Source organism: Trichogramma pretiosum, unplaced genomic scaffold, assembly GCF_000599845.2.
Source record: "Trichogramma pretiosum strain Unisexual culture from Peru unplaced genomic scaffold, Tpre_2.0 scaffold3, whole genome shotgun sequence".
NCBI classification, from domain to species: domain Eukaryota; kingdom Metazoa; phylum Arthropoda; class Insecta; order Hymenoptera; family Trichogrammatidae; genus Trichogramma; species Trichogramma pretiosum.
The window spans coordinates 837991-860309 of NW_019641698.1; the positions used below are offsets into that span (position 1 = coordinate 837991).

Consider the following 22319-nt stretch of genomic DNA (forward strand, 5'->3'; position numbering starts at 1 on the left):
GCTTGGAAAATTTGAAAATTGTGCGAAAAAAAGTCGATTGGGAGATCGTAGAAGAACGTGTAAAATTTCTTCGTCAACTCGTCAGTTTAATCGGAGATTGGAAGGGACAACTTCCTGATCTTCGAGATATTTTTCAGCCGCAGGAAATTGATTGGCTACTCATACAATCTATCAAGTCGAAAGACAACATTTTTGGCCTAGCTCCATTCTTCCAGTTTTTAATCGACACCGGATACAAAGACGAGCCCACAGTTGGTCAAGATGGCAAGCCATTGCTTCTGCGAACCACAGCGGTGCATCGCGAGGCTTCTTACCGAATTTTTTCGTGGGCCACTCCCGTAGTCCGGGAACTATTTAAGATTTACAACAGGTTCGACGTGAATTACATCGACGAGGAGACCGGTTTAACACATTTTCATGTCGCCTGCCGATTCGACTTTGATGACATCGTCCAAAAATTCCTCGAGCTCGGCCAGGATCCTAACTTCGTAGTGCAAAAGAGAGGTTTGCCACCGCTACACTCGGCTGTGACGCACAACAGCAAGAAAGTAGTCGAACTGCTGCTGAGAAACGGGGCCAACCCTAATTTGGCTGATATACACGGACGGGCACCTCTGCACGTTATTTGCAGCAGAACGGATGATGTCGATGATAACAGTTTGCTAGAGCTATTTTTCAAGATTAACGATGAAAAACACCAAACGGTACAGCTCGATGCACTGGACGGCAATGGGCATACACCGCTATACATGGCTACGAATTACGGCACCAAAGAGAAGGTTGAATTCCTGCTGAGAAGGGGCGCTGATCCTAAATTGGCTAAGCCAGAAGGAAATACTCAACTAGAATATTTTTCCAGCCGTAGGCCGTGGAACCTTTCATAGAGCTAAATTGCTGTCAGGTCCCATCAATATGACATCAATAGCATCGTTATATCTTTTTTTTTGTATGTCTGGTTACATTTAATTATTTAGACTCTTTGTAACATGTGACTAAATAAAATAAAAAATAAAAAAAACATTGAATTGAGTAACTTGTCTAAATTTTAATTTTTTTTTTGGGATTTTATTCCATTTCAGATTTATTTACGAAAAATGAAAAAAAGTTTTACATCTCGCTGCTGTTCTTATACAGTTACTTATTGAGATTTTTGTCATATTCCCCTTACACGCGAGTCTGCGAAATTTTAGCTCCTATCCGAAGTAAGTATATCCAAATCATCAATCTTTTTGCGCTTATAATAATTATACGATTCGCAATCAATGTTCGCATAGTTCTTTCTTTGTTTCATGGATTTTTATTTTTTGTCTGTATATTCTCTTACTCTGCACTTCGCAGATGCAGAATCTTTCGCGCGCTTTTGTAATTGGCCGACATCTGTACATAAAACGCCGAGAGTCTGTCTTGCTTTTGCTGACGCAACAGTTGCGCTGGTGCCTTTGTGACGTCCCTGTGCGGTGTCGTGTATCTTTTCGTCTCTGTTGCGCTCGATATTTTGCCTCCGCATGCTCGCTCTCGCTTTGTGCAAGTTCGCTGTAACGACGTTATGAGCTCGCGCCTCGCACCGCCATCTTGACCTTTCAGTATGCGTTGCGACGCCGCAGAGTGAAGACGATCGCATCGATTGACACAAGTGATTCTCGTGAAAACCTATATTTTACTTTTTTTTTTTTAATATTGTGTCAGTGTGCAAGACTATAATTATAACGACATGGACAGCTTGAAAAAATTGAAAATTTTGCGAGCAAAAGTAAAATGGGAGATCAAAGATGAACGAATAGAATTTCATCGTCAACTTGTCTGTTTAATCGAAAATTGGAAGGGACAACTTCCTGATTTTCGAGAAATTTTCCAGTCGGAGGAAATTGATTGGCTTCTCACCAAGTCCATCGATTCCATGGGCCGAGTTGAATTCCTAGTTCCTCCATTCATCGAGTTTTTGATAAACATCGGCTATACAGATGAGCCCAAAGTTGATCTGGACCGCAAGACATCGTTTCTTCGCACCACACCGGTGCATCGCGTAGTTTATTACCGGATTTATCGATGGGCCCCCCTCGTGGCCAGGAAACTATTCGACATTTACGACAGGCTCGATGTGAATTACATCGACAAAGAGTCTGGTCTATCGCATTTTCATGTGGCCTGCCGATTCGACTTTGATGACATCGTCCAAAAATTCCTTGAGCTCGGGCAGGATCCTAACCTCGTAGTGCAAGAAAGAGGTTTGCCACCTCTACACTCAGCTATGACGCACGACAGCAAGAAGGTAGTCGAACTACTGCTGAAAAACGGTGCCAACCTGAACTTAATTGACCTATACGGACGGACACCTCTGCACGTTATTTGCAGCAGAAGCAAAAATCAGTTCGATGATGACTATTTGCTACAGCTATTTTTCAAGATTAACGATGAAAATCATCAAATAGTGCAGGTCGATGCATGGGATAAAGACGGTAATACACCTCTACGCTTGGCTGTGAATCGCGGCAAAAAGAAGACGATCGAATTCCTGATGAGAAAAGGCGCGGATCCTAATTTGGTTGACAATAACGGTAGGACTCTTATGCATGTTATTTGTCAGGATTACTACGGTGGACCTGCCTTAGCGGAGATGCTATTTGAGATCTGCGATAAAATACATCAGACAGTACAGTTGGGCACCCGGGACAAGTGGGGTAATACTCCGCTCCACTTGCCTATGGGCTGCAAAGCTATTTGTCCGTTGATGGAATTGCTTTTGCGAAGAGGCTTAAGCTTAAATTTAGTCATCACGCAGGGTACGACACCTCTGCACGTAATTTGCGAAAAAAACTGCTCGCTGGCGGAGGTGTTGTTTCGTATATACGATGAAATGCAACAGGTAGTAGACGTCAATGCTCGGGACGACTATGGTAAGACACCGTTGCACGTGGTATTTCAATTCAATGCCTATTGCCGCATGAATATGGTCGAATTGCTGCTGACGAGAGGAGCTGATCCTAATGTGGCCGATTTAAAGGGCTTGACACCACTACACGTTATTTGCCAGAGGGAAGACAAATGGGATAAATCGGAGGATGAAGATTTGCTGAAGAAGTTCCTCGAGATGTGCGACGAAAAAAATCTGACGTTGCAGCTTGATGCACGGGACGAGTTAAACTTGACACCGCTTCAATTAGCCGTAGGAAATCGCTTGCCGAATATAGTAAATATACTATTGGATCGTGGCGCTGATCTATCTAGCTTCGCGTTTCCCACTGAAAATTACTTTGCTGAGGGACTTAAAGTACGGGAATATGAATGCCCTCTTGATTTTAAATGGAGAATGACGTCCGACGTTCTGGTCATCGTCGAACATCTTGAAAAAAGGGGATACGAACTGAAGCGAAGCGATGCCTTGATGATAATGAAATCATTCGTCAAGATCGAAGTGCTCGAGAAGATATCGGATCTTGAAAAGTCTTGGTACGATGACGAAGACTTCATAGAGATGTCGAAAATAATATTGATGAAAAAGAATGATCCAGATTTGTCTTTGTACGACCTGATCCGGTTACGAACCAAAGAGGCAGCGAAACGACTCACACGTCAGGACTGGTTCGAGTTCGCACACGCGAATAAATTGTGGATGCTCCCTGAAAGACTAAGAAAAGCCTGTATTTTGCAAATATGTGACATACAAATGAAAAGTTTTCTACGGCCATGGGCATTGGATCCTTTCTTGAAGTTGACCCGCTACCGGCTGCCGATTCTTTGCTGCGATATGATCCTTGATCGGCTAATGGGCCAAGATTTATGTCACGTTTGTTTGGCGGCTGCCCGCCAAAGTTAGTTACAGCAATAAGCATCTTTACATTATTCTTTTTTTATGTCTGGTTATATAATATTATGTAGACCTTTTGTATCATTAAAATATATAAATAAGAGAATAAATATATAAAACATTGAGTCAGTAACTTGTCTAAATTTTAATATTTTTGGGTTTTTATTTAATTTCAGATTTATTTACGAAAAATCAAAAAAATGTTTAACATCTCGTTGCTGTTTTTATACAGTCACTTATTGAGATTTTTGTCATCTTTTTCTCACACGCGAGTTTGCGAAATTCTCCTTTGTCCAAATAGAAAACTAACTTCACGAAAGGCGCGCTCTAAATCACAGCACGCGATCTCGCAGAATAAATGTCAAACGGCAAGGACGTTGCCAAATTTTCTAAATCTGTCAGCCTTCTAACGGCAGCAGCATCAACATCATCTTTACGTGAGTATGTAGCCTGAAAACTAGCCCATTATAATACGATATATATAACATATTTTATCTCATCCCCTCCCCGACGATGACCTCTTCTCGCACACTCAACGATGAATCGCGTTGGTCGATACGTCGTCGCTATATGCCGCATTTTTACGCACCCCGAACCTTTTCCCTTTTTTCCAAACTCCATTCTACTCGCAGGACCGGCCAAAAAGCGTTCGCGTGTCCTGTACGCGTATATGATACGAGCATCGCAACTCCTATATAACGCCCCGATGCATACTGCGATCGTCCGAGAGCTCTTTGGGCTCCCGCATCCACGAGGAATTTTTTTTGTGCAGTTTTTTTTTGTGGCTTTCGTGCGCTGCATCATTTATGTCCTACTACTCTCTCTCTCTCTGTCTCTCTGTCTCTCTGTCTCTCTTACTCGATGCGAGTATTATGGGCTGCTAGCTCGCTCCCCCGCGCAATAAAGCGATGATAGATACGTACCTATATTATATATGACAATTCCGTGCCGCAGTGATAACGTATCGGGATGCGTAATATAACGCGCGAGTTTACGCCGTCATTATTTCACTTATCGCGGCTTTATTTATGCATAGACGCGCGTTGTATATCGCGACGCATGTATAGGTGTATTGCCTTGCGAGCCCGCTGGCATATTTTAGCTCTCCTCCCAACCCCCGTGCGTCTCTCTAATGAGCTTAATAAATGCAACATGGCTAATAGACTAATCGTTGTTATAAATGCATCTGTGCACGAGGGAGCTCTTTTACGAAAGTGTGTGAAAAATGTGTGTGTGGTTCGTAATGAATAACCTGGGCCCTTATGTATTACGCGAAAATTTATACACGATCGATTCGAGCGAGATCTCGCGTAGCACGTACATCGATGAAATTTAATTATTATTTTTTTTTAATTAATAATACTCACTCGTTTTCGATCGAGGCTCTCGTGGTCCATCAACGGTGACCTTGATCGCCCTCGTGTAAGTCGCCACTTGCGGCGGCGTCGTCGAGACCGTTATCGTTATGCTAAAGCTCTTCCCTGCAACAACAATAACAACATAAAAAAGAAGGCAAGTGACAAAGAGTCGTGTTTATTAATTTTTTTCTTTCATCTTCTCTACGCAAGTTGTATAACTCTATGCATATTATTTCTAAGTCATCGTATATTCAAAGTTTCAATAAGCGCACGTACGCGGCAGCCTCTCTCTCCAACGCTAAATAGCCAATAAAACGGCTTTAATAGCTGAGAAGTTATAAAATCCGTCTGCTATTAATTTGCCTCGAGAGAGTGAAAAAGCTGCCCTTCGCGTGCATATACGCTATGATTATAATAATATACAAAAGTATATCCGCGTTGTTATAGCGTATACAATATATGCATGCGCTCTCTTTCTCGAGTGCGAGCTTATACATATATGTAGGTGAGAAAGAGAGGAGGAGAAGAGACAAGCATATATCACGTCGGTGAGAAGGACCAAAAGCTATATTAATTCCCTTTACATAAATGTCCGCTGCGAGAGATTGACTACGCCGGGGCTCTTAAACGGCTCGAGAGCAACACGCGCGTGTGTGTGTGTGTACGAGTGCCGCCGCCGTCTTATCGTGAAAACTGCATCGGCGTGACTTTGTAGTTTCTTCTTTCGGCAGTCGACGACGACGACGACTGCACAGTGCTACGTGTGTTATTGTTGTCACGCGTATGTATACCGCACCGCAGCGCATTTATACGCGCGCGTGTCGTCGCTTCTTTGTTATCTCGTTGAGTTGTTTAGGAGCAGCAGAGGTGCTCTCGAATATTACGCGCGCGCTGCATTATAATAATATCGACGCGTCGCGTCGCACAATTCGGAGCAGCAGCAGCAGCAGCGAAACGCATTTCTTTCTTTTTTCTCTCCTTCGAGATCGTCCCGTACTGCGTCGATGCGTGCGCGTCTACGTGTGTCCCCGTTGCGCGCGTTTATACGCGCGTGTATGCATAATTGACCCCGCTAAATGGACTCGCGACTATAATTTGGTTTTCCTGTTTTTGGATTCAGCTCGCTGCGGTTTTGTTATAACTGCGAGCGCGAGTATAAGTATAAATAGATAAGAGCGCGTATATATATCCGACAGCAGCAGCAACAGCAATCGCATTCGTACCGATAAGAAAAAAAAAAAGAGCATCGAGTACGAACTTTTGGAAATTATTATTATACGATCTCGCGATTGATATTCGTGCGCATTATAGTTTATGGGTCTAACTTGATAGGTTTTTGTAGAAAATGTTGAGCTCCTTATTGTTTATTTCCGACTTTTCGAGGTTGATTTGCTTAAAAATTGTCGGTTTGAAAGTTACAAACGCATTAATTGTTTATATCAACACATCATATAAAATATCAAAGGCAGAATTACATGTCATTTTGTTTTCCTTTGAAAAGTGAAGTAATAAAATTTTTAAAAGTTGAAATCTGTCCATTAGAAAAAAATTAATGGATATTTTTGAGTTTTTTGAAAAGTATCCAAAATTTCTATTTTTCGTGTTTTAGGAGGAAGCTCGTTACCAATGAATTGACAGAGGCTTTTTGTTTGAAATCGTCCAACGAATTTCTAAAATATTTTTTATTTTTTTCAATAATAATTTGGTTGTTTATTTTGTTTATAACAATTTTTTTGAAAAATAAAGAGTTACTTTTTGAATTTAATTTGTTATTCGATGTATATTCAAAGAATTCGTCTACTTTTCAATTAATATAAAAATGTCCATTACTTTTTTTCTAATGAATCGGTTTTAAATTTTAAAAAGGAATACGCGCACGCGTGCGCGTGCGGTGGTTCGTTCGTAAGCTCGTTGTATTGCCTTCCGTCGAATGATTGAGCTGTACGTTTACCTCGAGCATTACATTATAAGCTCCGTTTCTTGATAGAAATGCTCAACATTTTACGGCTAGTTTTTAGCAAAGGAAAAAGTTTCTTTGACTTAAAAGGACTATATTGGAAATAATATTTGCAATGAATTTTTCTATTGCTCTAACTTATATACAATTACTTTTAGTTTACCACTTGCAGATTTACCAGATAAAAGTGCTCGCCATCTAGTGGTAGAAGCTTGAAATCGTATTAACGTTCAAATCAAAAATAGATTCAATAACTTCAAATACGGTAATACTATTTCGAATTTCCACCATTAGATGGCGAGCACCTTCATATGGTCAATCTGCAAGCGTCAAAGTAAGCATAATTGTATATAAGTTAGAGCAATAGAAAAATTCATCGATGTAACCGATTTCTTTTTATATTATAATTCTTGTAACAAAAAAACGTACACTACTTACTACATTACTTACAAACAATTTACTAACTAAATTGTTTAATCAAAATATAATGGATACAAAATTATATGTACTATTGGAAGCCGATTACGCTAATGGGTACGAAAATTTTAAAGACTCTGCGCAGCGACAGCTCTTGAAGTGGGTATATTATAGTAGAAAGCGTGAATTTTTTTAAAGTGTGTCACACAATACAGCAAGCCTCAAAAGATCCATGCCTCCAAGTTTCGTCTGTGTTGCTATCGTTGCTGGTGTAAATTCGAATGCTCTCGAAGCCATGCGTGTGTGCGTGTGTGTGCCTCTCCGCGCGCAACTCTGGAGACATTTACAGCGCACTTGGCACGACGTATAGCTCAGACGCAGATCCACCGAGCACGCGCGGGGCTCTAAATTTATTAACTGCCGTTTAAAGGACACATAGGCGTGTGCGCAGGGGGATCGTAGTAGTATGGGCACAACGCACTGACTCGTGAACAAACGCGCGAATACAACAATATAATATATAACGCGCGCGAGAGCCAAGTCGCAAAAGGTCCATCGTAATATGAATATATGAAAGGCATTTAGGTGGAGATGGTTTTATGGTATTCATTATCTCACTGTGCGTTGCCTCTCTCTCTCTCTCGCTCGTGAAGCTTCTCCCTTTGCGAAATACACTGTATACGATGTGCATCGCGCACTACAATGGTCATTCATGCCAATATAGCTTCTTTCCTCTCTGTCTTTCTGTCCGTCTCTCTTCGAGAGCACCGGCCTGATTTTTTTAAAGGGTGGTAATTGCGATTCTAGCGTTAACGTTTAAACATGCCATTCATATACATCCAAGTGTCCGAGCAGTAGTGTTTCATTTTCGGCTCGGTTGTGCGCAGTGCGTGTGCGATGCGCTCGATGGGCGTGCGAGGTTGCAGCGTATTATACAACGCTCGCCATGCTGCTGTTACTGCACTCCCGAGCGGCCGCTGGTGCGGAGTAATTGAAAAATGGTAGCGTTAAAAATACAATTATCCATCCCAGAAATATCGCTCCTCTCGACTCTTACTCGTGTTCGTCTGCCCGTCCGTGTGTACATATAGCCGCCGTAATTAATGCGCGTGTGTGCGCTGATATAATGTATTCGAACGAAAATAAGAAGATATTTTTTAATGACTCTGTTAGCAATTCTCGTGTATATGCTCCTGCGTACGCTCTGTGTGTTACACCTATGTGTGTGTGTAACCTACACACACACAATCTACAAGCAGCTCGTAGCAGAGTAAGTTTTACGATGATTCAAAATGAATTTTAATGTATACGCACATTAAATCGCGCGCGCGCACGAGAGAGGCTTGATTTATGTAAAAGACAACGTCGTTATTGGACTCGTGATATTAGTGCGTGTGTGTGTCTGGTGCTGCTGCGTTGTTGTTGCGACGTTGGCGGCCGGTAATAATAATATAATATCGTTACGTGGTTGTGCGAAGCTTACGCGCGAGAACGATGATTATTAAATTTTATGTAATTGCAAAATTCGAATTAGTTTTCAAAAAGGTGAGCCGCGATTAGGTTTTGAATTATAGAATCGGTCGTGCGCGCGCAAATTAGTACTTGATACGTGTAGTTCGTTCTTCGACTGAAAAAAATGTGTGAACGTCGTTGCGATGAGCGGCGCACGCAGTTAACAAATAACCACGAAAAATGAACAAATCGGTATAGGTGTATAACGTCGGGTCGAGTTTGCAATTCGAGTTAGCGCGAGAAGGGGGTACGTAAAAAAAAAAAAAAAAACAAACAAGTGTCACCCCGGGGGTCGAGCGCATAAAAAAATGCTCGCGACGAAGGCCGCAATGCATCAGCGCGCAGGAGTCATCTATCGGTTAGCAATTGCCATACGCGCGCGCGCGCACACACACATAGACGCAGCAACAGACCAGACACGGTCGTCAGGCAAAAGGTCGAGTATATAGACTCGGAGTAAGCGAAAAGCGGAGCAATTCTGCAGCTCGTTTATCCCGCGGAAATGCGCAACAACTGCAGCAACAGCAGCAGCAGCGGCGGCAGAGATAGTCGACCGATTTGTAATTGTCCCGATGAGCCTCGATGCTATAGCTGCCACGCGTATGTAGTGTGCGTATACCTCAAGGGATGCATTCGAAAAGATATGACACGGCTGTGTACCGAGCAGTTTACGAATGGCCATCAGAGCGAGAGAGAGACTCGAGTTTGATATTTCGATGTTATACGATTATTATTTTTAAGTGCGCGTAATTATTATTCGCAGTTGTCGTTGTTGTCGTTGATGTTTTACGTTCGTTTCGGGGGCTTTTCCCAAAAACACGGTCGGTATATACGTATAAATCGCGCGTTGAAAAATAAGCTATATAGGCTATTTTAACGCGAATCAAAGAGAGACAATCGAGCTATATAACCGCACACTGCAGGTTTATTATACGCGCTATATTACTCGTTAGGTGTTGCGCAGCTGCAGTATGCTGTCTGTGTCTTTGTTGTCATTTTCGTTTCGCAAAATCGATTAGCCGTACAAATACCGCTCGTCCGCTGGCATGTATACGTTTCACTTTGGATTTATTTATATATGTGCGTATAATAATACATACGTGCACACGGCAGGAGCTTTTTAGACGGCCAGCGACATACGTACATACGAGCCATCATCGTGTGTTCCGAACATCGTTGATGATTTCCCGAGGTTTATTCAGTGGTCTCGCTGCACAATCGTGTACACAATCTGCTTCGTTTTATCGTTTGACGTGCGCTGTCCATTTTCTCCTATACGATATATAATATCTGTACGCAGATCTCGGGGTTATTAATCGCTTCGTATCATTTTCCATTTGCGCGGACGGAGGAGGGAGGAAGGATTTCGCGGTCCTGCAAGCTCATCTTCCCGCGACTTCATTATTCAAGTTGTTTTTGAGGGCTTTGCGTACGTACACTAGCGAGTGACTCAGGGGCAGAGCATTTACGTAATAAACCATATACTTGTGCGTAGATACGCTGAGATTACAAGCTGATTCTGGCGCGCGAACGCAAAGCGCGGCTCATCCTCGTTTGTATCATTATACATCATACGAATGCCAGTTTTGAGTAGTCGGCCGGCTCGAAACTTGACGCGTAAAGGCACGATGCGGCTCGGAAACGGAGTTTATTAAAACCCAAAAGAGTACACACACAGTCGCGTCGTTTTTAGTTTTAGTCGGCGCGGGATCCAGCAAGCAGCTACCGTTTGCGGTCACCGCGTCCACCGGTAGCAAAGCAAAGCAGATCGCGAGAAGAGAGATATAGAAGTCACAAAGTGGCCTTAATAATCGCAGAAAAGGCGTTAATTAAATGAGTCCCGGTTCGTTAAGTACTAGCTTGTTCATATAGACATACTTGTGAGCTTTTTTCCACGTAAAAATATCAGGACGGAAGCACTATGTATTTTCCTCGGAACAGCTACATGTAATTCGGCTAATCATTTATTCCTAAATCGCAAGTTGTAACAGACCTATGTAATTATTATCGTTACCGTATCTATCATCATTATTATATGCACCGAAAAGATAAGTTTCTCGCGAGTATCATGCACATATATGCACTGTGCATGCGAGTTCGGCAAGAACAGAAAAAAAGAACAAAAAAAAAGCTAGCTGATCCCAAGTGCGGGTGTATAGTATAAGTGCAGCATCTACTGAATAATTAGGCATCGGGCGGCTCTATCGGGCTTAACCAGCGAAACACAGGCGTGCGCATATCGTTAATGGAAAGAAACTTTTGTATTATATACGATCGAAAGCGAGCGATGCATTTTGGGGGACGGCCGAGCTAAAGCTATATACCAGCTAGGCTCTCGCAAAGTTACCGTATACCGTACGTGTATATGTACGAGCTGCAGCGATATCTGCCGACGAAAGAGGGGTGTGAGTACGGCGGCTAGTAGTAGTAGTCGCGCAAAGAGCTTATGTGTGTAGTTGCAGTCCTGTACACGTTTCTGCTGGCGGCCTATACACTCGCGTATATATAGGCTTGGAGCTACGAAGGGGAGGACAGCTAATAATGCTAGAGAGAGCGAGAGAGAGAGAGAGAGAAAGCTGCAGTACAAGGGATATGTAGGCGAGGCGAGCTCGCGAGCGGGCCTCTGCGGTTAATACTCGATGATAGGAACGGTCATCTGCAGAGACAGAGAGAGAGAGGGATGAACGCAGCTATAGGTACGACGGAGACGACGATCGCAACGACGACGATGAGGACAAAATCGGGCCAACAGAGCCCCGACGACGCGACGTATCGTACACATAATACGCGTTCGAGTCGGGTGCACATGAGACAGATCGTCGCTGGATAGTCGCAGCTATTAGACACTGTTTAAGGAATAAACTTGAATTTAATGCGGAGTTAATGTAAAATCAGACATCGAGATTAAAGTAAACGATACTGAATTTTATTCGAGGCCCTTTAATAATTAGGAAATAATAATCTTTGTTCAAAATGAATTTATGAGTACTGATTTATCTTTTATCAACATTAACTGTGCGAAAATTGTGCAATCACATAATGCATCATTTTGAACGCAATAAAGAACTAAAAATTCAAACATTATGATTGAAAATTAATGCTTTAATAAAATTTGTAAGTTGCTGCACTAATTGGAAAAAAACAATTTTACGTAAATTCGATCACAATGCAAATCAATCCTCACCGGTAGATGGCGAGGTACCTTTATCTATAAATCTGCAAGTGGTAAAGACAAAATAATGTATTTAAGTAAAATCACGGTGTTTGCTGCCAGCAATTTTTGTTTTTACTTTCCTGTCTTACGTGTTAATTACTAAAAAAATGTACGTAAATTCAATTAAAATTAAAGCCAGCCCTACCGCTAGATGGCGTAGTATCTCCATTCGCAAATCTTCAAGTGACCAAGTGAAAATGATCGCATAAGTCGAAGCAATGTAAAAGGACTCCGCAAGAATTTTATCGCGAGTATCTTTGTACGAAAGATCAGAATCCAAAGCTGTCGAGCGCACAATGCAGCCGTTGAAGGCACACACAGCACGTGCACGAGCCCAACGTATAATACATCGTGTTTATATACGCGAATAAGCCGCGTGAGGCCAAGCGAGAGCAAGACAGGGTCTCTCACTCGTCTCGAGGCTCGTAGCAGTGCGAACGAGATATAGATATACAACCGCGCGAGAGAGAGGGTTGAGAGCATCGATATTCGTGCGGGCTCCTATCCTATATACGGTGTAAGCTCGCATCGTAGGAGGGTGTGTGGATTGCGTTAAACGATACTCCCTTGTACTCTCGTGCGCGTCTCGTCTATAATACGAGGCCGGCTAAGAGTCTATTACACGATGCTCGATTAAATATGTATTACACACCATCGACGCGTGTAACGTACTTGCACTTGCACGCATGCATACTGCAACGTGACGGATTGTCAAGCGTCGGTGCAGTATACCATATAGCCAGATCGTTTTATTCTCGAACGCTATCGAAATAAATGGTAAAAATAGATTCTAAATCTATTTTATCGGCGAACTCGTTGCGAGCTCAATAGAGTTTCGATACCCATACATAGCACAGACAGACAGACGCAACCTCGGCAACCAGTTTCTCGGCGTGAACCTGACCTTCATCCTCTAAACGCGCGCGTGTAAACGTACCCCCGTCGCACAGCACCACCACCGCAGCGCACCATCGCATGCACTGCAGCTCGAGCCCGCGATTATACGATATCGAACTTTATATCGTTCCTTACATCACGCGCGTATTTTGCCTTTGTGCGCGTATTATATAATATATATAACATCGGAGAAACACTCGTTGCGTTCGCGTTGCGTCGCGTAATTATCTTTCTCGAAGCTCGACGTTCGTACCTGTGTATAATATACGCCACCAGACGCGCGCGCACCGCGCACAGGGTTGCGTGCACTTTTCCGCATCTGGTATTGTGTCGGCCGGCCGGCTATTTTTTTTCCCTTTCATATAAATTTCTTTCTCTCTCTCACTCGAGCAAAGCCGATCGAACGGATATCCGGTTTATTAATACATCGTTTATTGAATTGCTTGAGCGCGAGCGAGCGAGCCGATGCTATACAATGATGCAAAAAAGCGCGCGCTGTATGTAATGCACTTTATAAATAAGAATCGCGCGCACAATAATGGTAATTGGTCCCTCCCCCCGCGCGCGCACCCCGATCGCGTGAATAACGTACATTGTATCGCGTACGAGAGAGATTTTTTTTTGTTCGTTTGTCACGATGTATTAAAAGTCATTTCAATCAGCGGTACGCGTACATATACGATCGCTAGGATATATTTAATAAAATAAAAAAATAAAGGAAACATCAGCGGATGAAATTTTTGATCGCCATAGGCTGTTGTTGCAAAAAAGAATCAATCGCTTAATCGACTCGGCCGCTATCATCAACCGAAATCAAAGGCACCACTATATACTACTGCAGCATCATTGGGTACGATAAAAGTGAGGATCATCGGCCCGGCTTACTAATAAAAATACCTGACTCGCGTCGACGCTTTTTTTTTTACATACACATCCCGCTCACGTAGATCACGAGGGGGTGGGCGGGAATGTATATAGCCTCCGTTGCAAGCTCGCAAGAGGCCAGTAAACGTATACACGCAGCAGCAGCAACAGCATCATAGAAGAGCAATCAAATTAATAAAGGCACACCGAGCTTTACTTGGGTTCGAGCTTTGGCCGCCGCCGCGTACATATATACCTATACACGTGCTATCGCTGACAACAGAGAAAGCGAAGCATACGCATACATAGGAGCTGATACACATACACATATACGCACACGGGCGGCGCAGCGTCGCGGTCGTATTACGTCCACGCCACAGGCTATTCGGTCAATCGGCGAAATTGGGAATTATTCGGATTATTTGCTTTCTCTGTTGCGCGCACGGTACAGAGGGAGGGAGGAGCGGGGCGAACTTTACTCGGGTATAAGAGCAACAACAACAACAAACAAAAAAGCCAACGACACGCACACGCGCAGCATCAGAAGCTGTAAGTTACCGAAGAGCTATTGCTATCCTATATGAGCGCGCGCGCGTATTATATGGATTTCCTAGACCCCGATACACAACAACGCGGCTCTAGCCCTCCTACGCGCGTATATAATGTATTAGGATGGCCTCACAGCGAACTAGGTATGTTGTACGCATTGTGCAGTAGCGAACTATCTACACACGTGTGTGTCTGTGTGCCATCGCACCGCAGAACCATACGTTGGAGAGAGATCTAAACTGGTATACATACGAGCTGCTGCTATTTTGGCCAGATTACAACGGAGCTTTGATAAAATAATTATAACGGCTCGTTTAATTTGATTCGACGCGAGCTATGTGCTGTGTATAGGGATAGGATACGTATATAATGTATGACTAGAGTATATAGTTGCCGCGAACACACGTACAATAGGATCTGTATAGTGCATTCCTTTAGTAGTAGTGTTGAATTCGAGCCGATTTTTTCTTCTAATTAAACAATTATAGTTTGAAAAAGACATTTATGAATTATTCTATTCGTTCGATGCGATGGTATAACGCGTTACTTAGTGGGCTTTTAAACGGTATAGACTCTCTATACACGGCTTCATTTGATGTACGCGATTTAGATGCAGCCGACACTATATGGAAAATCGACCACGGAAATCTAAGGTATAAAAGCCCCGCGAACTGCACCTATAATAATGTGCCACTGCTCGTGTAGCGTCAAATGACCGGGCTCTCTCTTTCGCTCGGGCTAAAGCTGAAAGATAGATGATGCCATTCGCGATGTATGCACGTATAGAGTCGACCGATTCGCGTCCATCCCTCGCGGCGGCCCTCGCGTATACTCGAATGTACTCGTTTCTCTCTACGCGCGCGCCCTATACGCGTTAACCGGGGCTGGCTCGAGAATATCTAGCGAGCTCGCGTATGTAATATATTTCGAATATACACATATGCGGAACGATATCTACCTGTGCGACGAGTACGACGAGTACATGCTACGTATCGGTTGGAGCGTCTATATACATTACGAAACTGCACGCGGGTTAAATAATTAAAGATGATGATCGTTTCGGTGCCTAACTTATATACATTTATGTTATAACGTCGATGAGCTATATAATATGAGTACTTTTATTATGAGCCGTTTGCATTTCAGCCCCCGACTTTTATCGAAAAAAGAAAAAGGAAATAATTGTACAGCTCTATTTCGTATCGTATTTTTTCTATATGGTAATAATCGATGAGATCATCAAATGAATTAGCCTACATACGTAATTAATCCAAGTTTCTAAAACGAACCCAAAAAATATACTCGAAGCCTCGCATGCGGATTTGAACTGCAGCTTGACTCCAACACACGTGCTCGGTACAGATTTGTCGCGGTGCGGAGGGAAGTAAAATCGAGCAGCGTACCGCAGCACACATAGCTATATACAGTATATAACACGGCAACGCAGAACAGAAAGAGCAGAGAGAACAGAGAGAGAACAGAGAGAGAGAGAGAGGGACTTTTGGTGGAGGTTCGAGCTGCAGCATCGCAGCAGCAGCTAGCCGCCGGATGCCGGACGATGATTTCTGATTAACGGCTATAGTTGTTTCGGACGGCGGCGGCGACGGCGGACGTCGAGTAATGACTCTCTGCAGGACAAACTACCTCTGCCGCACCCCCCGCAAAGCTCCGCCGCCGCTGCTGCACTGCGCGTTTACCTATGTACGGGATCGATGCCGTGTGCGTAGTATATACGCAATGCATTTTGCCTGCAGAGATATAGAGCGAGGAGTGAGCGAGAGAGAGAGAGAGGAAGAAAAAGCAGCAGTGGACGACCTGTCAGAAACAGTGCGACGCAGAGTCATTCCAAAGAATAAAAACAGAATGGAAAGTCAATGACGCGATTAAATCTCCCTATGCGCAGCCAATGACGATTGGCTTATAATGACAAATGCTGCTTTTCCCGATTGCAGTTATACCCAAAACTATGTAATTTTCTTCGATCGAGTATACCCAAAAAGTTGACGCATCTTGAAAAATTGCGCGCGAACGATCGTCATCAGCGCGACGATATGGATTAATCGTGCATGTGCGTGTGGTTGGTATAATGTGGCTCGGACAGCCAAGTGATACGCCCGTGCACACATGTAATAATGTTGAAATGTTCTCTCTCTCTCTTTCCCTCGCGCATAACATATATATAATGTAGACAATCGAATAGCCATCATGAGCAGAGAGCAGAGCGAGCCCTTATACAGTCCAAAATCACCGTTATTGTAATCATCGTCATTGCTTTTCCCTCTCCCTCTCTCGCTGCTCACTTTTGCTCCGAACAACATGACGATGATGATGATGTCTAGCGCGCGTACCTCTCTCTCGTATGTGTGTGTGTGCGCGCGCGTACGCCTGTCACTTGCACAATCGTATACAAACTTGCTATATATGATACACATGCGAGCAGTGCACGAGAACATGGCATCCCTTGTGCCAAGTATCAGCGGCCTACCATCTACCCTCTCTCTCTATTTCGAAAATGATGTCGCTATTAATGATTGAAGTCATTAAATGCACTCGAATTGTGAACGCCTGTATTATTCTCGAATGCGTTATATGTACATGTGCCGACGAGCCTATCCAGTTTTGGGGCCGAAAATTGAATATCGCCGAACGCGATAACGACAAAGAGGGCGAGGGGGATAGACGCGTACACTGCGCATTACGTATGCTGATGAGCTTTGGAATTACACGAGGATCCGCGCGTTAAAATTCCTCTATACATTATGTACATGTATGCGAAATCGTCCGCATCGAGGACTCTGCGACTAGACTTACCTCGACCGCTCCTGCCGACGAACCTGAGATCGTTGAATTTCGCCACCTGATTCTTCATCAGGGCCGTGGCGTTTCTCAGCTCGGCGCAGCAGTTCTCGTCGTTGCCGGCGCGTATCGTCACCACGGTGCCGTCGCCGATCTCGCCCAGCGCCACCACCTTGAACGCCTGGGGCAGCGTCTTGTTCGAGCGCCAGTGCGTCGGCAGCTGGCTGCAGAGGAAGTACGGCGAACCTGTTGGGGGAGGAAGCGATACACATTGACAAAAAGGCTTATTAAGAATTTTTTAATTCGTCTATTATGTATAGTAATGATAATTCCGTACGCGACGCGTAGTGACAGGAAATTTGGAGACTCGGCTCCTCTCTTTTAGCGCAACAGAGAGACAGAGAGAATCGAGAGTGGAACGGTGAAAAATCTCTGTGGAGACAAAAGATCATAACGCAGGTGGCCGACGACCAGTTTCTCGGATATTTCGTCCGAGCGGAACTCGTGCCTTGGCCTGCGAGAGCTATTACGGCGCGAATATACGGATTATAAGAGAGACAGAGAGAGATGCAGAGAGAGAAAGGGAAGAAACTCGAGGGGGTTTGGCTCTCCTCATTACTAGCCGGCGCGACGACGTATGCGCCGCTGCTTGGGTACTTATTAAAGGCCAGCCTCGGCTAATTGGCAGGGTCAAAGTGTGTGGGAGGGCTAAGACTCTCTGACTCTCTCTCTCTCTCTTTCTCTCTGCGCCCGAGCCAAAACCCAAAGTGGAAGCTGCTCCTGCGTATAAGTACATACATACACTACTCGGACGTATCTTCTTTTTTTTCTTGCCCTGTATTACAACGCACGTATAGATATAAATTTCGCGCGCACGTGGAATAAGAGAACGAGAGAGAGAGATTTACTCGAGAAAACGATTTTATAGCTTACTCTCGAGACGAGGAGATCGCACGGAGGTGAATCATCCTCGAGGCTCTTTAATTTTTCAGAGAAACATTACGCGTTTTTTTTTCATATAAATTGAAATATATAAAATATATCTGATCGATTTAATTGCCGCCGCCGTCGCCGATCGACGCAGAGCGCAGTTTTGAACTTGAAAGCTGTACGCGCCAGAAAGTATATATATAATAATATTATATACACACAAAGTGTACGTATATACGGTTTTCGTAGAACATAATACGAGGTGGATCGAGCGCGGGCAAAAAAAATCGAGTCATGCATCGCGAGGCACTATGAGTTTTCGAGAACTTGTAGGTGAGATAGTGCAGTTGACTGCGGTTTTGCATTTTCAAGTTTTATACAGCTAAAAACCCCCTTCGCGATAACTTTGCGTGGGTAATTTTTTTCTCTTTCTCTTTCTCTTTCTCTCTCTCTCTCTCTCTCTCTCCTTTTTGCTACTGCTGCTGCTGTTGCTGCTGCTGTTGTAGACACACTCATTTATTATCGTTCTCTACTTTAATAAATGGAATCATATTTAACCACAGTCAATACTTTGGTATACTGACCAGCAGCAACGGCAGCAGCAGCAGTAGCAACAACAGCAGCAGTAGCAGCACTCGCGAATTATATTTTACATATGTTCTTTGATTTCAGTCGTTACTTTTTTTTTAATGCCATATTGCGCGTTTGATACCGTGGATGCACGCATTTTTTATTCATTATACATGCAGCGATGTGTTTTAAGTTTGCTCGCTGTTTTTTTTCTACGTGCGTCTATTCTCGTGCTTTGCCATTTTCAATGTTTTGTCAACTTTTTTTTTGTTTACTTATTGCGGTCGTCGTTATTATTGCTCATAGAAAAATTGCTGTATTTTATTTCAAGTGTTTAGATAGCTAATTTATGTATTATCGTCACACTTCAGCTGTTCGCAAGATTAACATTGATGGATACATAATTGTAATGCGTTCAATAATTCAAAATCTAGCTAAGTACACTAATAACTAGTTTTTAATTAATTTTTAAATCAGATTAATGAATTAAGAAACGATTAATCACGAGCACAGAATAAAAGCGAAACTCCATCAATCATAAATAGATAAGGAGTCTAATCTTTGTTTTTCTTCGTTTAAATCATTCAAATGTTTCAAATAGTTTTTTTATAGAACGATTGAAAATAACTCATCCTATAACCATTTTATTTAAAACTGCACTCAATTTGCAACATCGATAATTATACGAAAGCGAGTTTGTCATTATTCCGATTACAGAGCGAGTATAAAGTATATAAGAAGTAAGCGAAACGAGGTATCTACTTGCGCGTACTTCGCAACTTCTTACATCGATATTTTCATAAGCACGCGATTGTCGGTTGAAGTAAACTTCAAGTATACACATCGCCGAGAAATGCTCTTCAATCTTTACGCCAATTAACTGATAAAAGAGGAACGCGAGGTATAAATTGACGCAAGCCGATATTTAGACGCTGTCGATGCGCGTAATTGTGGCGATCGACGCCAGATGGTGAGAGCGCGGAAAATGTAAACACACGGACGAAACAATCAAATTGGTAGGATAAGTAGCGAATAATGAGTTATTTTATTGAATAATGAGTGATCTTATTATCATTGAGTGTACGGGATACGATCTCATCGACGCGACTTTTAAAAACGCTGCGGGTAAATAAAAATGCAGAAGCAGCTCTCTCACCCGTGCGCACGAGTTCGCCCTCGGGATGCTCGGCTTGGGCCTCGCCGACGAGCCGCTCGGTCCACCAGAGCTCGCCGACGGCCGCGGCCTCGCTGCTCATCTCGGCGCCACCGGTGCTGCCGGGCTCGGCGGCCTCCTCCTCGCCGCCGGCGATCGGCGGCGCTACTTGATCGCTGTTGTTGTTGTTGTTGTAGCCGCTGCTGCTGCCGTTCGGCTGCTGCTGCAGTCCGGGCGCTTGCAGCGCCTCGAGATCGCCGTTGTCCACTAGATTGTCCGGGGGTTGATGCTGTGGAGCTTGATGTTGTTGCTGATGCTGGTGGTGCATAAAATGTTGCTGCTGCTGCTGCTGATGGGGATGCTGCGGATGGACGTGGTTCAAACTGGCACCGAAGCTCTCGCCGGTGCAGCTTACCGATCCCACCGGGAGATGCATCCCATCGGCTGCCGATCCCGCCGCGCAATACGTCGTGACGCTGTCGCACGGCGCTGACGACCGAACTTTACCCTCGACGGATCCTTTTTTTTTTGTTCTTTTTCGTTCTTTGATCGCGCCGGAGATTCACTTCGATCTCGAGTAATCGTGTATCTCCGCTAATTGTGTCACGATGGAGCCTCGTCCGTCAAATCACGCCCGTTTCGCTCTCACCGAAGGTATCAAAATGTAGATTTTCAAGATGGAAACTTTTTGACTATTCATAACTCCGTTGACACTTCGAGATATGTTTTGAACTTCACTGAATCGCATTTTAATAAATTAAACGAATATTCTTGCTGCACTATTAAACTCAAACATTTATTAATACACTTCACACAATAAGTCAAGTTCGGAGTGACAAATCGAAAGAAATCTATCGCGCACAGTTTATCGTCGTTTATCGTTATATAATTGTTACTAACGCCGCACAATTATCACACATTTATTAAGGAAAACACACGGTCGACAATAAGTGACACATCAATACGATTCATTCGATGACACTCGATTCATTTTAGACATCAACACTAGCGAAATATATTTTTGCATTCATCTTTCCTAGAGATCCACGCGCATATCATACGTGAAAATGAAAAAAAAAACAAACATTCGACGCGCCGCCAAAACTCTATGCATCATATACGATTCCGTAAATTTCGCACACTATACTTCGCTTAGCACACGGACGACGACCCGAACACGCGTCTATCGCGCTCGGCGGTTCGCGACGTTATGCCTCTCTCGTGCCATGGCAAAGCCGCAAGCCACCTCGCGCGCGCGGATATACTCAGTTGGTTGGCCGAATATATGCGCGCAGAACACAACACGCCGCTCCACTCGAAAGTGTACACTGTCTCCCTCCTCTCTCTCTTGTTCTCTCTCTCTCTTTCTCTTTACGTGCTGTGCTAATATATATATACGCGACGTGCGAGAACGATACTAATACACTTGTGTCCTATCATCTACTCCTGCTTCGAGTGCTTTTTGTATTTTGTACCAGTTTGGATTAATTAATCGTGCGCGTGCTTGACTACGATTGAATAATTTTTCAATTTTATACTGATATAATTGGAATTGGAATAATGTAAAATTTATGCGCTACGGATTGATTTTGTGCAGGAGATTTCGACGCAAAGGAAAACCTTGAATGCCTCAATATGAAGATTTGGTAATTTCAATCTTTTTTTTTTGAGAAACTACTGCGAAAAAAGCAGAGAATAATCCCAGTTTTGATAATGCGCTTGTGAGAATCTATCTTTCTTGATTAACAGGAAACAAAATCTTATAAACAAAAAAGCATTTTTTTTAACTGTGGAGAAAATAAGCATCTAGTAAAAATTTAGAAAAAAATGAAGAAATTTCTTTGAAAATTGTTGATATCATAATAAAATCTTGTCCTTTTTATGAGTTAATAAGATGAATCAAGTCGTTGTTGCCATTAATAAGTTTATTCATCATGTTTTTAAGGGAACTGCGACGAAATGATTGATCGATTTTTTCTCCCTCCAAACGTCGCCAACCAAAAAAATGCAGTTGCGTTATATATCTTGGAAAATTATGAGAATCGGCTCGTTATCGGCAATATTGATAATTGAAACCGAATAAGTACTTATACATTCATTTAATTTCGATTGATTTCGAAAGCCAAAAGTTTTATGAAAATAAGTAAGAAGAAAAAAAATTAAAAAACAAACAATTTTTAGTTCGAAAAACGAACGAATTCAATAATTTTATTGACCAAGCGTCTTTAAAAAGCTGTCAAAACATTATACCAACAAAATATATGTATAACTACTTCTATGCTAATGCATTATGTCAA

The 22319-nt window shown here is 43.1% G+C and overlaps 1 protein-coding gene across 1 annotated transcript in view; it reads right to left on the bottom strand.

The window, feature by feature from the left end:
- The window catches only part of LOC106652818 (protein lozenge-like), a 65147-nt gene extending 44377 nt beyond the window's left edge, over nt 1–20770 (bottom strand). The window contains exons 1-4 of the mRNA XM_023462314.1: nt 20672–20770; nt 20026–20530; nt 17385–17615; nt 5173–5286 (exon numbers count right to left, since the gene is read on the bottom strand). Coding sequence (XP_023318082.1) covers nt 5173–5286; nt 17385–17615; nt 20026–20530; nt 20672–20770 — 949 coding nt within the window. The remainder of the gene's footprint in view (nt 1–5172; nt 5287–17384; nt 17616–20025; nt 20531–20671) is intronic.
- Between the last annotated feature and the right edge of the window lie 1549 nt (nt 20771–22319).